Source organism: Eulemur rufifrons, chromosome 17 (genome assembly GCF_041146395.1).
Source record: "Eulemur rufifrons isolate Redbay chromosome 17, OSU_ERuf_1, whole genome shotgun sequence".
Taxonomy (NCBI): Eukaryota; Metazoa; Chordata; class Mammalia; order Primates; family Lemuridae; genus Eulemur; species Eulemur rufifrons.
The window spans coordinates 64747935-64762273 of NC_090999.1; the positions used below are offsets into that span (position 1 = coordinate 64747935).

The 14339-nt window shown below is 34.4% G+C and overlaps 1 protein-coding gene across 1 annotated transcript in view; it reads left to right on the forward strand.

Annotated features, from left to right (window-relative positions):
• The window catches only part of SLF1 (SMC5-SMC6 complex localization factor 1), a 58926-nt gene that overhangs the window by 11907 nt on the left and 32680 nt on the right, over positions 1-14339 (forward strand). The window contains exons 4-8 of the mRNA XM_069491899.1: positions 2570-2738; positions 5016-5159; positions 7737-7883; positions 8748-8897; positions 9786-9908. Of these exons, the coding sequence (XP_069348000.1) occupies positions 2570-2738; positions 5016-5159; positions 7737-7883; positions 8748-8897; positions 9786-9908 (733 nt within the window). The remainder of the gene's footprint in view (positions 1-2569; positions 2739-5015; positions 5160-7736; positions 7884-8747; positions 8898-9785; positions 9909-14339) is intronic.

A 14339-nucleotide genomic window follows, 5' to 3' on the forward strand; every position in this document is an offset into this window, starting at 1 on the left:
TCTACCATTTCCATTGGACTTTCTGGTGAATTCATTTCTTCATGTATGTTGTCCTCCTTTTTTCTTAGATCCTTTAACATGTCAGTTATAGTTATTTTAAAGCTGTTTACTAATCTCAACATAGGGATCATATCTCAGTCTGTACTGTTGGCTCTTTTATCTCTTGATAAGGGTTTGATTTTTTTCTTGCCTGTTGTATATGGGGTTGTTTTGTTTGGTTTTTAAGAGACAGGGTCTTAGTCTGTCACTTATACTGGAGTGCAGTGGCACGATCCATCATAGCTCACTTACAGCTTGGAACTTCTTGGCTCAGGCAATCTCCTGTCTCAGCCTTCCAAGTAGCTGGAACTATAGATGCACACCACCATGCCCAGCTATTTTTCTTTTTTCTTTTCTTTTCTTTTGAGATGGGGTTTTGGAGTCTTGCTACATTGCCCAGGCTGGTCTTGAACTCCTGACCTCCAGCGATCCTCCTGCCTTGCAACTCCTGGGCCCAAGGGATCCTCCTGTCTCAGCCTCCTGAGTTGCTGGGATTACAGTCATTAGCCACTATGCCCAGCTATTTTGTGTTTTTTATTGCATGCCAGATACTACATGTAGAAGAATAGCAGAGGTTGATATGAACAATATTTCTATCCAAAAATGGGCCTACCTCTTTTATGAGGCAGTTATTATGGGCAGTTGAGTTAATATTGTCAATTATTGAGCTTGTGCTATGATTTGAATGTCCCCACCCAAAACTCATGTTTAAATGTAGTTGCCATTGTGGATGGTATCAGAAGGTAGGGCCTTTAAGAGATAGTTAATAACGTTATTACAGAAGTGGCTTTGTTATAAAAGCGAGCTCTCTTACATGTACTCTCTTGACCTTCCACTTACTCACCATGGGATAACACAGGAGGAAGGCCATTATCACAGCTCTTGGACTTCCGGAACTGTAAGCCAAATAAACTACTTTTCTTTATGAATTACCATGTCTTCGATATTCTGTTATAACAGCAAAAAACAAGTAAGATAGGTAGATTTTGGTTTTGTTAATGCTATAGTCATCACTTCACCCGATAGCAATGGACTTCAGTTTGTTTGTGCTGGGGCACTGGAGAGTTTTTAATCAGTGTTCTTGCTCCACCCTCATCTTTCACCAGTCCCTGCACTACTGCATCACAGACAGACTCTCTCTTCATGGTCTTCCTTCTTTCTTGCTACTCATTTCTAGGCCAAGGTTATGGGTGTTATATTCTCAGTTCTGCTAGACAAGCCTCAGTCTTAAGCATTCGCCATTCTATTGGTCCCTGGGGTTAGGGCTTTCTCAGCATTTGTGTCTTAACTTCCCATGGCAGCTAAATTCTGCCTTGTCTTTGTGGGCAGGATGTTGGGCAAGAGTGAGTTTCCGACCTCTCCCTCAGTATTAGAACTGCACTATGTATTGGTGCAAGATCCTGGGCCTTGCAGGATCTTGCACCAATTCTTCTTGCAGGGCAGAATATGTTCTTATTCCTACCCAAATGACTTAGGGCTTCTCCTTTATATGAGAGAAAGTTTCAGGAAAGTAGGCCTAGTTTTTTGTCTTTCCCACCCACTTACACTACTAAGAGAGGTTCCTTCTTTTTCTTCTGACCTGTCCTCAGTCCTTTTCATGAGCCATTAATGCAGACCTGGGGCAAAGAGCTTGCAAGTGGACAGGCTTCCCTATCTTGGGGACTTCCAGTTTTCTAAACTGTCATGCTTGCTATACTCGACCCTTAAACTTTTTAAATTTTACCAGATTTTTATACACTTGCATGGAAGCCACTACTTCTCTCCTGTGCTCTACCAACATGAAGTAGTGTGGATGTCCAATCTCTTCACAAAGGTGCTTATCACTCTTAAGAAATCAGCTTACTTGATTAACTTGTTACCTTGGTTTTCTGATGGACTCAATAAAAGTTATGATTTTTGTTGTTAGTATTTCAGGTCAGAGAACAAAAAGTTATGATTTTGTAGATTGTTTACCTTTTTCTTTTTGTTAGGTGGTGTCAGTGTTCACTTGAGACAAGCCTAAGCAGAAACAGAACTGCATGAAACTTTTAATATGTATGTGTCTGTGTGTGTGTATGTTCTGAGTCTAAATGTTAAATTTATTTCTTAATGTAGATCAAGGCTAAAATTTTTTAAAAGCTAACTTTTTGCTGGAGGGTTGGCAGCTGGCTCCATTTTCTGTGGTCCAGAATGATTTTCTTGGAGGTATTTGCCTTCCAGAGTAGCTGCTTCCTTAGACTTCCTTCATTGTTCTTTTGGTTTATTGATGTGACTTTTCCTTAGGGAACACTTTATTAATAAAATTTGTGGTTTGTAAAAGCCTTTCCTATATCAGTAAGTGGATAGGTTAAAAGAGTAGTATGATTTCTTAAACATCTGTTCTGAACAACTTATAATTTAAGAAATTACTGCAGTAATTATTCTCCATGATCCCCAAAGGAATTGATCCTTTCCAGAAAATTCTACTCCTAGAAAGTAATTGATTTAGATAATTTGACCGAATATACTTAATTTTTCTAATACTTTCCATACCATTTACATTTTTATTTAGAGTTTTGGAGGCTGGAAAGGCAAATGTTATTTTACCAAAAAGTTCATCAAGTGGAATAACTCATGTGATTGCCAGTAATGCAAGAATCAAGGCTGAGAAAGAAAAAGAAAAAGATAACTTTAAGGCTCCATTTTATCCAATTCAGTATCTAGGGGACTTTCTTTTAGAGGTAAGTAAAATAAACATTTTAAAATGTTTGTTATATAAAATTCCAATGTAGTAAAATATATATTAAAATTATGTTCTAGATTTTTAAAATATATGATTAGAGGTAATTTAAATGACACACTTTTCAAGGCAGTTGCTCTCAGTTACTTAAATATTTGAGAATACTTACAGTTTTGAAAGATCCTTGCTTGTAAAGTTTAAAAATTTATCTTAAGTCTGTACTTTTTGTTTTCAGTGATTCTGTGATACAGACCATGAAATAATTTTAAGCCTTTGAACAGTGGTATAAATAAGATAGCAGTGGACTATATAATATTATATTGTACCACATGAAAATTTTTGGATTATTTTCCCTTTTGGAAAAGAGAGCTATTTCTAAGGGCTTAGAAATACTTTTCTGTCCTATTCCCCTACCTCCCTCTCCTAACTTGATACAAATACCACTCCTCAAGTTGTTTGTATGGGAATCAAACCCTACAAGAAACCTTCTAGGAGATAGGCAAAGAATTTATAAGAAAAGCACTCAAGGTAGAAGAGAAAGTTCAGTATATCCAAAAACAATCTTGAGCTAGGAAAAATCATCTCCTTCAGTGTTTCCCATCTCAATAAATACCGTCATGTTTTATCTAATACTTTATGTCAGAGACTAGAGAATCACCCTTGAAATCTTCTTTCCCTTATTTCTCATATCTTCTCAACTACCAAGTCGTATTGATTTTATCTCAAGTATCTCTTGAATCAAACAGCTTTTCTCCTTCTGTACTAACATCATACTGAGTTTGTCTTTCCTCTGTTTTTCCTAAAATGGACTCCTAATTACTCATCCTGTTACTGTACCTTTTTACTCTTAATTTCATAGTGACTCTTATCTTTTCTTTCTCTAGTATATTCTTGTTCATCCAGAAAGAATATTCAAAATGCTCTTTCCAAAACAATTCTGATCCTGTCACTCTCCTTAAAACCTTTCAGTGGTTTCCCATTGTCCTTAGGATAAAGTCCTAAATTTCTACTGGCTTACAAGTTCCCACAGGATTCCTGTCACTGCTACCTTTTCAGCTGTATTCTGCTTCCTTTTCTATACTCACTTATGCTATTAATATATCAAAACTGCCTTCTTCCACTTTCTTAACTAAGATGCTTTCCTACCTCAGTGTCTTCTCAAAAGATACTTTCTCGGCCTTAAAAGGTTTTCCCCACTATTCCTTCATTCCCTGTGCCTTCCTGCCTTCTGCTCATTATTCGGGTTCCTGTTACAATGTTGCTCTTTGAGGAAGCCTCCTTGACGCCCTTATTAAGTTAGGTTCATGTATAATGTGTGCTCGTAGAATTATTTTTGCTTCACAGTACTCACTACGATTATAGTTAAATAATTGGCTGATTTTTTCAATTAATATCTATTTTCCCATCTAAACCAAATGCTCTTTGTCATCAGAGGTCTTGTCTATCATTTTCATAGTTACATCCCAATCACTTACATAGAGCCTGCACATGGGTTCTCATTTAATATTTGTTAGATTAATAGATTATTTATGAAAGACCTTTGAGTCTTCCAAAAATAGATGTGATATATCGTTGTATAACTCCCTTTCCGTAGTGAGTAGCAGCAGTGTAGATGGAGAATTTCACCTAGTACAAGAATGGGTCTGCTTGGAATATGAATAATACGTTGTCCTTGAGAATGATTAGTGTAGAAAGGAGAATGTGTACCAATTCTGATCAATGGGACATGAAGGAGAGGTATGTAAGAACTTCTAGGAAGTTTCTTCCTCACTCTGAAAAGAGAGCCACTGGTGGGATGCCTTCTGCTACATATGAACATGGAAGAATGTAACCTCAATTACTACTAGAAGACATTCTTTGACTGTGAGGAGAGCTAGCCATAGGATGAAACCAGCCCTGTAGATTACAGAGTGTAGAGATAGAATCTGCACCGTTTAGTTGCTAGATTAACCAACCCTGAAACCTGTCCTAGCATTGGACCGCGTTGCTATTCTGTGAGGTAATACATTTCCATAATATTTAAATTAGTTTGAGTTGGTTTTCTATTGTTTGCAGCCAAAAGCATCCTCTCTGATAGGCCTCTCTGAATAGTTTAAATTTAGTATTAAGTGTCAGTAGAATGAAAGTCATTCTTAACTAGATTAGTAAAAGTGTGAGAATTTTCCTTTTTCTAGGAAAAGTTCAAAGTTATGCACTTACAAAGTTGAAAACTATAAAAGGTACATAATGTTGAAATTATACTTGGTTGATTGCCTAAATCATTTTTACATACATACAGAAAGAAATTCAGAATGATGAAGATTCCCAAACCAATTCTGTTTGGACCAAACATAACAATCAAGAAAAAAACAAAGATTTCGGAAAAGATACGGGATTTCTTGAAATGAAAGGTGCCTTAAGAGACACCACATGTAAAACAAAGGTAAAATTTATAGGGTGAAAAACATAAATTTCTGATATTTCTTACAGAATTGTTTGAGAAACAAAATATAGTGGAAATAACATAGATTTTGGTATCAGAAAGCTGGTGTTTGAACCATGTGTTTATAGTCTATGACTTGACCATATTAGGACATTGCCCTATGTCTCTGTTTTGGGACTCTTACTGAAATAATGCGTATATGCATATAGAAACACAGTGTTCCTAATACATAGTATATTCTCAACACATGGTAATTACTTAAAATTCTTCTGTATGTTTAATGTAACGTGTGTCTTATAAAGCATTTTTCTTACCTGTTAGCACTATGTATATTCATAATTTGTCTTCTAAACTCGGGTAATTACATGCATTTAGAACAAAAAAAATACACAAATGAATTCTATTTTGATTAACATGGAAAACGAAAAAAAACAGGAAGGACTTTGAACTGGGAACAATGAAAAGTATCTCAAGAAAGCATGTATGTTGCTCTTTCAGTACAATTTTTCAAACTGCAGCAGCAACCAAAAAGGCATTATCAGTTCTCTAAAAGAGCTAATGTTCAATTATGTTCAGTTTCATATCATGTTTTATAAAACAGTTTGGTTAATTTATCAAATTATCATTAACTTAGTAATTATTAGCCTAAACTAAAATATTTTTATGTGTAACTGGGAAGAAATTCAAAATAAGTTGTTTCTACTGTATCTGTCAAATATTTTTGAAAGATAATTCTAGGAACAATTTGGAACTTAAATTAACTAGTTCCTTAAGAAATCGTTTATGGCAAGTTTAGCTCAAACTTTCTAAGCTTAAAATATTTTAATATATATTTATATATATTTTTTAAATATATATTATTTATATATGTTCATATATATTTTCCTAGCTTTTCCAAAGTGTAATTGATATTTATGTGACTTACAAGACTACTTTCTGTAATTAACTGCGTGAGCATTTTTTTTGTTTTGTTTTTTGTTTTGTTATTATTTCATTTTATTTATTTATTTATTTATTTTTTTTTGAGACAGTCTTGCTCTGTTGCCTGGGCTAGAGTGCCATGGCATCAACCTAGCTCACAGCAACCTCAAACTCCTAGGCTCAAGTGACCCACCTGCCTCAGCCTCTTGAGTTGCTGGGGCTACAGATGTACACAACCATACCTTGCTAATTTTTCTATTTTATTTATTTATTTTTTTTTTTTGTTAGTAGAGACGGGTCTTGTTCTTGCTTAAGGCTGATCTTGAACTCCTGACCTCAAGCGATCCTCTCGCCTCAGCCTCCCGGAGTGCTAGGATTACCAGTGTGAGCCTCGATGCCTGGCCCATGAGCACGTTTTAATAAGAGTCTTTTTGAGTTGATGTGCCTGTTGAAGTATGCATTATAAACCACTGTATAAAGTATTTTTACATAAAGAAAGGAATGTAAAATAGTGATGGAGTTAAATAAATTTGGGCTGGATGCGATGGATCACGCCTATAATTCCAGCACTTTGGGAGGCTGAGGCAGGGGAGGATCACTTGAGACCAGGAGTTCAAGACCAGCTTGAACAGCACAGTAAGACCTGTCTCTACAAAAAATTAGCCAGGCATAGTGGTATGTGCCTGTAGTCCCAGCTACTCAGGCTGAGGCAGGAAGATCCCTTGAGCCGAGGAGTTCGAGGCTGCAGTGAGCTGTGATTAAGCCACTGCTCTCCAGCCTGGGTGACAGAGCAAGATCCTGTCTCAAAAAATAATAATAATAAATAAATAACAGATTTGGTTTTGAATAAACATGGGAAAAATAATAGAGACTGTAAAAGGTATGGAAATTATTAAAATACATCTACAGTCATGTGCCACACAGTGATGTTTCAGTCAGTGATGTACCGCCAGTGGTCACATAAGATTATAATGCTGTATTTTTACTGTAGCTTTTTTTATGTTTAGATACACAAATTCTCAGCGTTGTGTTGTAATTGCCTACAGTATTCAGTACAGTAACATGCTGTACAGGTTTATAGCCTAGAAGCAATAAAGCTATACATCAGATAGTCTAGGTGTGTAGTAAGCTATTCCATTTAGGCTTCTGTCAGTACACTCTATGATGTTTGCATGATGATGAAATCGCCTAGTGATGGGTTTCTTAGAACGTATCCCCATTGCTAAGTGACTCATAACTTACATGTAATCTCTTGAGTTTCTTTTAGAGGGAATTTAGTTTCTTTTAGAACTCCAGAGCCTATATAAAATTGAGGTAGAAATTTCTTTCTTTAAATCAATTCTTAGTTTAATAAATAAAAAATATGGTTCGTAATACTACTTTGAATTAAACATACGTAAACTAGGCAAACTAAATTGTGTATATGTAAGCATATTGTAAAGCTTTGTGAACTAAGACATTTATTTTCTGCCTCTTTATCTTGGTACAACTATAAGAGATAAAGTAATTCACAGGGCTCTTTACTACATTTAATATTGTACATATATTTTACAAAACCTATGTTCCTGGGTGGGTTTTTCTTTTGTGACTTGCATTGGTTGTGTTGAGGCTATTTTTAATCCACAGTCTAACTAAATTATTTTTAAAAACATGCAGAAAGAAATGCAAAATTATGAAGAAGATGTTAATGTTAGTTCTGTTTTGACTGTACATCACAAAAAAGAAAAATTTGAAGGCTCCAGAAAAGATTTGAAATTTGTTAAAAGGAGAAATACCTTAGGAAAACATATATGTGGAAATCAGGTAAAACTTTCCAAATTAAAAATAATTTCTTTATATTTTATAGCGTTTTTCTAAATTTTCTAAATATGTCATTTATGACATTTCTTCTGAAGTACATGCAAAAGTGTTTATAAAACATTTGTGTATAGTTTTAAAAAGAACGTAAATATGAGTGCTCATGTACTCACCAGATAGGTTAAGATATAGAGCCTTACCAATTTTGAAGGCCCTGCTTTGTCATTTCCTAATTGCATCCCTTTTTCTCCCTCTAATTCAAAAGTTACCTTTATCTTAGAATTTGTATTAACTATTTTCTTGCTTTTCATTATAGCTTTAATAGCTATGTTTGTATCTCTAACTATATATTGTTTAGTTTTGTGTGTTAATGAATACTTTGTAGTTCATGTTATTTATAGACTATTTTTGCTGGTGTGTATATGTTTCATTGTTTGACTATGCCAAGATTATATCTTTTATCAATTGTACTATTGATAAGCATTTGGGTTCCTTTTTGTTGGTTTGTATGTTTGATTAATTGGTTGGTTTTTGAAATTCTGCTATGAACAGTGTGAACATTATCTTGTGTAACTCTTGGTACGCATGTTCAGGAATTTCTGTGGCTTAGGATATATTGCTAGGAGTGGAGTTGCTGGGTCATGAGGACTGTGCATGTTCAACTCTACTAGGTAATGCCCACCTGTTTTTCAGAATGTTTTACTAATATATACTCACTCCAACAATAGATGAGATTTCTTGTTGTATGTAACTCTTTATTTTTTAATGTGGTATGCTTGTGTGTCAGTCACTCTTCTTGAGTTTATTTGGATTTTGTAGCATATATCATTCATGTTGAGATTTGTTTAATTCTGGTCTAAATACACATAGAAGGAAATTAAGAAAAAAGGTGAAGAGATTCAAAGGAGGTATACTTTGAGGAAAAAACACAAAAAAGAAAAAGAAAGCAACTGCAAGAAACACGTCGAACATGACAAAATTAGAAGTACCTTAAGAAAGCACATATATTATAAAGATCAGGTAAAACTTCTTGGTAATCTAAGCTATAGTTTTAATTGTTTTTGTCTGTTCTCTAATATAATGTAAGCATATAAACTGATTGTTATGATTACTTGCTGTGTTAAATATAACCTTCATGTCTTACAAAACAACTCATGAGTTGATCTGGTCTGATATTCATATTTAATGTTATAATTAGCTTTCGGTCACAGTAAAGTATTTTTACATGAATACACAAAGAAATTTGAGTTAATAATCAAGATACTTGAAAGAATTTTGTTTTGCCTGAATGTAACAAATAAGAAAAAGAAACAAAGGTTTTGAAAAAGAGGCTGTATTTCTTCAAAGGAAAAAGCCTTAAAACTATGTATGTGTGTAGTTTGGGTAATATATTCTAATATGAATTTTATTTTCTGTCTTACTCCTCCTTGGTATAATTTAGACCATTTTTTATAAGATAGCTTATCTTTTAAATGGGATTCTTCTTGGATAAATATTTCCTAGAATATAACTTTGTTTTACAATCTAAACCACAGTATGTTTATATACATATGGTCAGAAGGACCTTCAGAAAAATGATAAAGGTAAATAAGTAATGAATGTAGCTTTATGTGAACATGGCAACAACGAAAGGAAAGAGGTTCCAGGAAAGATTTGGAACAGGTTAAAATGAAAAGTATCTTAAGAAAGTACATATATAAATATCAGTTAAAACTTACAAACTGAAATGTTGGTTTTCTAAACTTTTTATTTCATTATATAATCTTGATATATGATTGTGAGGATGGATCTTTGCTGTGGTTAACACTGTTTGGATGTGTTTTTCTTATATTGTCCTTTGTGATATCATCTGTGTTGACACTATTTTTCATACATTTTCTGAAGTTGTTTTTACTTTGGTGTATGCAGAAAGAAATGAAGAACTCTGTTTTTGCTGATTATGCCAAAGAATCAAAAACCACGGATATCAGGACAGATGTGGATATTATTGAAATAAAAAATGCCTTAAGGAAGCACATATATAGAGCTCAGGTAAAACTTGGCACACTAAAAATTTTATATAATTTCCTTCTCTAGTGTAACTTGATTTTATGTATACACACACATATACATACCTACATCATATATACGTATACATATGATTCATTAGTGTTTAATATGTCTTAAAATAATTTTCTTAGTTTATTAGTCTATTATGTAGTAATGTTATTTGGACATTTATTAAATATGCTGAAGTCTGTGCCATTTGTACTTCAATAATGTGACAGAATTATGTGTTAACGTCTACTGTAACTTTTTGCTGGACGTTTGCTAGCCTCTGATATTGAAGGATGAGGGCTGGAAGATCTTTTTCTGTTGTCCTGGTTCAGCCTCAGTCTTAGGCAGGCCTTGTGTTCCCTCTTTAGAAGTAAAGGTATTGGTTGTTCTGGGGTTTTTTCCTGTTTCCTTGCCCCACCTATTTTTTTTTACCTACTCCCTGGGGGTAACAGGGTTTGCTGCCTTTTGCAGAAAACCATTGGTCACCTCCCCTAGGCCTGCCATTGAGATAGGCTTTCTTTAGCATGAGCACCCAGTGAGGTCTGAGGAGGAAATCCTGCCACAGGGTGCAAACTCCACTTGTGTCTGATTCTCAAGGGTTCTGTGCTCTCATGCAAGCCTGCACCTGACCTTTAGCAAGTGGCTAAAGATTTTAGCTGAAATTTTCTTACCCTCTTTCATGCAGGCCTCCTTTTCCTCCCACATTGTGCCCCAGATAAACCACTGCTCATATTCCAAGTCCTTGGAGGATCTGTCTTTCTATATATTTCAGTCTAGTTGATTGCACTATGACATTTGCTCTCCTGTGAGTTTAAGAAAAATTATGGTTAGATAGATAACTTAGCTTTTTCTTGTTAAAGTGGGAGCACTTCTCTTTTCAGCTTTCTGCATCCAAAGTGGAAACCAAAGATTTATCATTGTTTTAATTTGTATCTCTTCTGTTAGTAGCGAGTTTGACCATATTCTTTCCCTTCACTTGCCATTTGTGTATTTCTTCCTCTGCCAATTCCCTATCCGTGTTCTTTCCTGTTTTTCCATTGGATTGCTTATTTTATATCTTTGTTTTTAGAGCTGTTTATATGATCAGGATATTATCTCTTTGTTTTAATATAAAGAATGTTGTTATGGCTGGGTGAGGTGGCTCATGCCTATAATTCTAGCACTCTGAGAGGCTGAGGCAGGAGAATTGCTTGAGGCCAGGAGTTTGAGACTAGCCTGAACAAGAGTGAGACCCTGTAACTACAAAAAATAGAAAAATTAGCCAGGCATAGTGGTGTGTACCTGTAGTCCCAGCTACTTGGGAGGCTGAGGCAGGAGGATCATGTAAGCCCAGGAGTTTGAAGTTGCAGTGAGCTATGATGATGCCACTGCACTCTAGCCCAGGTGACAGAGCAAGACCCTGTCTCCAAAAAAAAAAAGTTATTAGAATGTTTCCTTTAATGATAGCAACAAATTAAACACAATAAGTAGGTTTCAAAAAATGTCAAATTCATTGGATTTGCATACATGATGGAATACTAGCAGTTATTTGAGTACACTATTTTAAAATGATATTTAATAAAATGAATAAATGCTTATAATGCAATGGAAGGGAAGACAAGTTTAGATACATATATAGGAGTAAAGTGTGGAAAGAAATATAAAATGTCGTCAGTAATTATTCCTGGAAGGTAAGTTTATAGGGGACTTTTATTTGTTTCCTATCCTTTCTAACATCCTCTTAATTTTCTATCAAAAAGAAGATATTTTTGCCTATTTTTTTAATTAAAAAAATTTTTATTGATACATAAGAATTGTACATATTTGTGGAGAATATATGATATATTGATACATTTATACAAGTATATAATGATCAAATCACGTTATTTAGGATATTCATCACATCAAACATTCACCATTTCTGTGTATTGAGAACATTTTAATTTTCTAGCTATTTTGAAATATATAATAAATTATCATTAACTGTAGTTACCCTAATGTGTTACCCTGACACTGGAACTTATTTCTTCTAATTGAATGTTTATATCCATTAACCAACCTCTCTTTATCACCGCCCACCCACAACCCTTCTCAGCCTCTGGTGTCTATCATTCTGCTCTCTACCTCCACGATATCAACATTTTTAGCTCCTACATATGAGTGAAAACATACAGTATTTATCTTTTTCTGCCTGGCTAATTTCACTTAACATAATGCCCTCTAGTTCCATCCATGTTGCTGTGAATGACAAGATTTCACTCTTTTTTTATGGCTGACTAGTATTCCATTATATATATACACACCACAGTTTCTTTATCTATTGATCATTGGTGAAACTTAGGTTGATTCCATATCTTGCCTGTTGTGAACAGTGCTGCAATACACGTGGGGGTTCAGGTATCCCTTTGATACACTGATCGTTTTTTTCCTTTCAATAAATGCCCAGTAATGGGTTTGATGGTATAGTAATTCTATTTTTAGTGTTTTGAGAAACCTTCATACTGTTTTCCATAATGGCCTTACTAGTTTATATTCCAAACAGTGTATAAGAGTTGCCTTTTCTCCCCATCCTCACTAGCATTTGTTATTTTGTCTTTTTGATAATAGCCATCTTAACTGGGTTGAGATGATATTTCATTGTGGTTTTGATTTGCATTTCCCTGATGGTTATTGATGTTGAGCATTTTTTCATATACACTTTGGCCATTTGTATGTCTTTTGTGAAGTGTCTATTGAGATCTTTTGCTCACTTTTTCAATGGGATGGTTGGTTTGCTGTTGAGTTCTGTATATATTTGGATATTACTCTCGTTGGATGAATAGAATGTGTTTTCTTTCACTCTACAGGTTGTCTCTTCACTCTGTTATTTCCTTTGCTATGCAGGTTTTTTAGTTTAATCTAGGGCTGTCTATTTTTGTTTCCTGTGCTTTTAAAGTCTTGGCCATAAAATCTTTGCCTAGACCAATGTCCTGAAGTGTTTCCCTAGTAGGCTTATAGTTTCTGGTCTTATGTTTAACTCTTTAATTCATTTTGAATTTTTGTATAAGGTGAGAGATAGGAGTCCAGTTTGATTCTTCTGCATGTGGATATCCAGTTTTCCCAGCATCATTTATTGAAGAGGGTGTCCTTTCCCTAATATATGTTCTTGGCACCTTTATTGAAAATCAGTTGGCTGTAAATATGGATTTACTTCTGGCTTCTCTAATCTATTCCACTGGTCTATATGTCTGTTTTTATGCCAGTGCCATACAGTTTTTGTTGCTGTATTTTTTGTAGTATATTTAGAGGTCAATAGTGTGATACCTCCAGCTTTGTTGTTTTTTTTTCTTTAGGATTGCTTTGGCTGTCCAGGGTCTTTTGTGTTTCCATACGAATTTAGGATTGTTTTTTCTGTTTCTATAAAGAATGTCATTTGTATTTAGGTAGAGATTGCATTGAATATGTGGATTTCTTTGGGCAATATGGTCATTTTAACATATTTAGTATTGTTTTTTCTATTTCTCCAAAGAATGTCATTTGTATTGATAGGGATTGCATTGAATATGTGGATTGCTTTGGATAATATGGTCATTTTAATAATATTAATTCTTCCAATCCATGAGCATGGGATGTCTTTCCATTTGTTTGTGTCTTCTTTTCTTTCTTTTATCAGTATTTTGTAGTTTCCTTGTAGTGATCTTTCATTTCCTTGGTTAAATTTATACCTTGGGTTTTTTTTTTTTTTAATAGCTATTGTGAATGGGATTGCTTTCTTGATTTATTTACAGCTAGTTGGTGATTTGTGTACAAAAACCTTACTGATTTTTTTTTTATGTTGAATTTGTATCCTGCAACTTTACTGAATTTGTTTATCAGTTCTAAGAGTTTTTTGATTGAATCTTTAGGTTTTTCTGGATACAAGATCATGTCATCTGCAAAGAGGGACAGTTTGCCTTCTTTTCTCTTCCAGTTTGGGTGCCTTTTATTTATTTCTCTTGCCTGGGTGCTCTGTCTGGGACAACTTCCAGTACTATGTTAAATAAGACTGATAAAATGGGCATCCTTGTCATGTTCTAGTTCTTAGAGGAAAGTCTCAGGTTTTCTCCATTCTGTATGATATTAGCTCTGGGTTTGTTGTATGTGGTGTTTATAATGTTGAGTTATATTCCTTCTATGCCTAATTTGTTGAGAGTTGTTATCATGAAGGGATGTGGAATTTTATTAAATACTTTTTCTGAGTCTATTGAGATAATCATGTGGTTTTTGTCCTTTATTCTGTTGATCTGATGTGTTATACTTATTGATTTGCATATAATGAACCACCCTTGCATCTTTGGGATAAATCCCACTTGATTACAATGTGTTATCTTTTTGATGTGTTGTTAGATTCGGTTTGCTAGTATTTTGTTGAAGATTTTTGCACCTATGTTCATCAGGAATGCTGGCCTGTAGTTTTTGGTTTTTTAT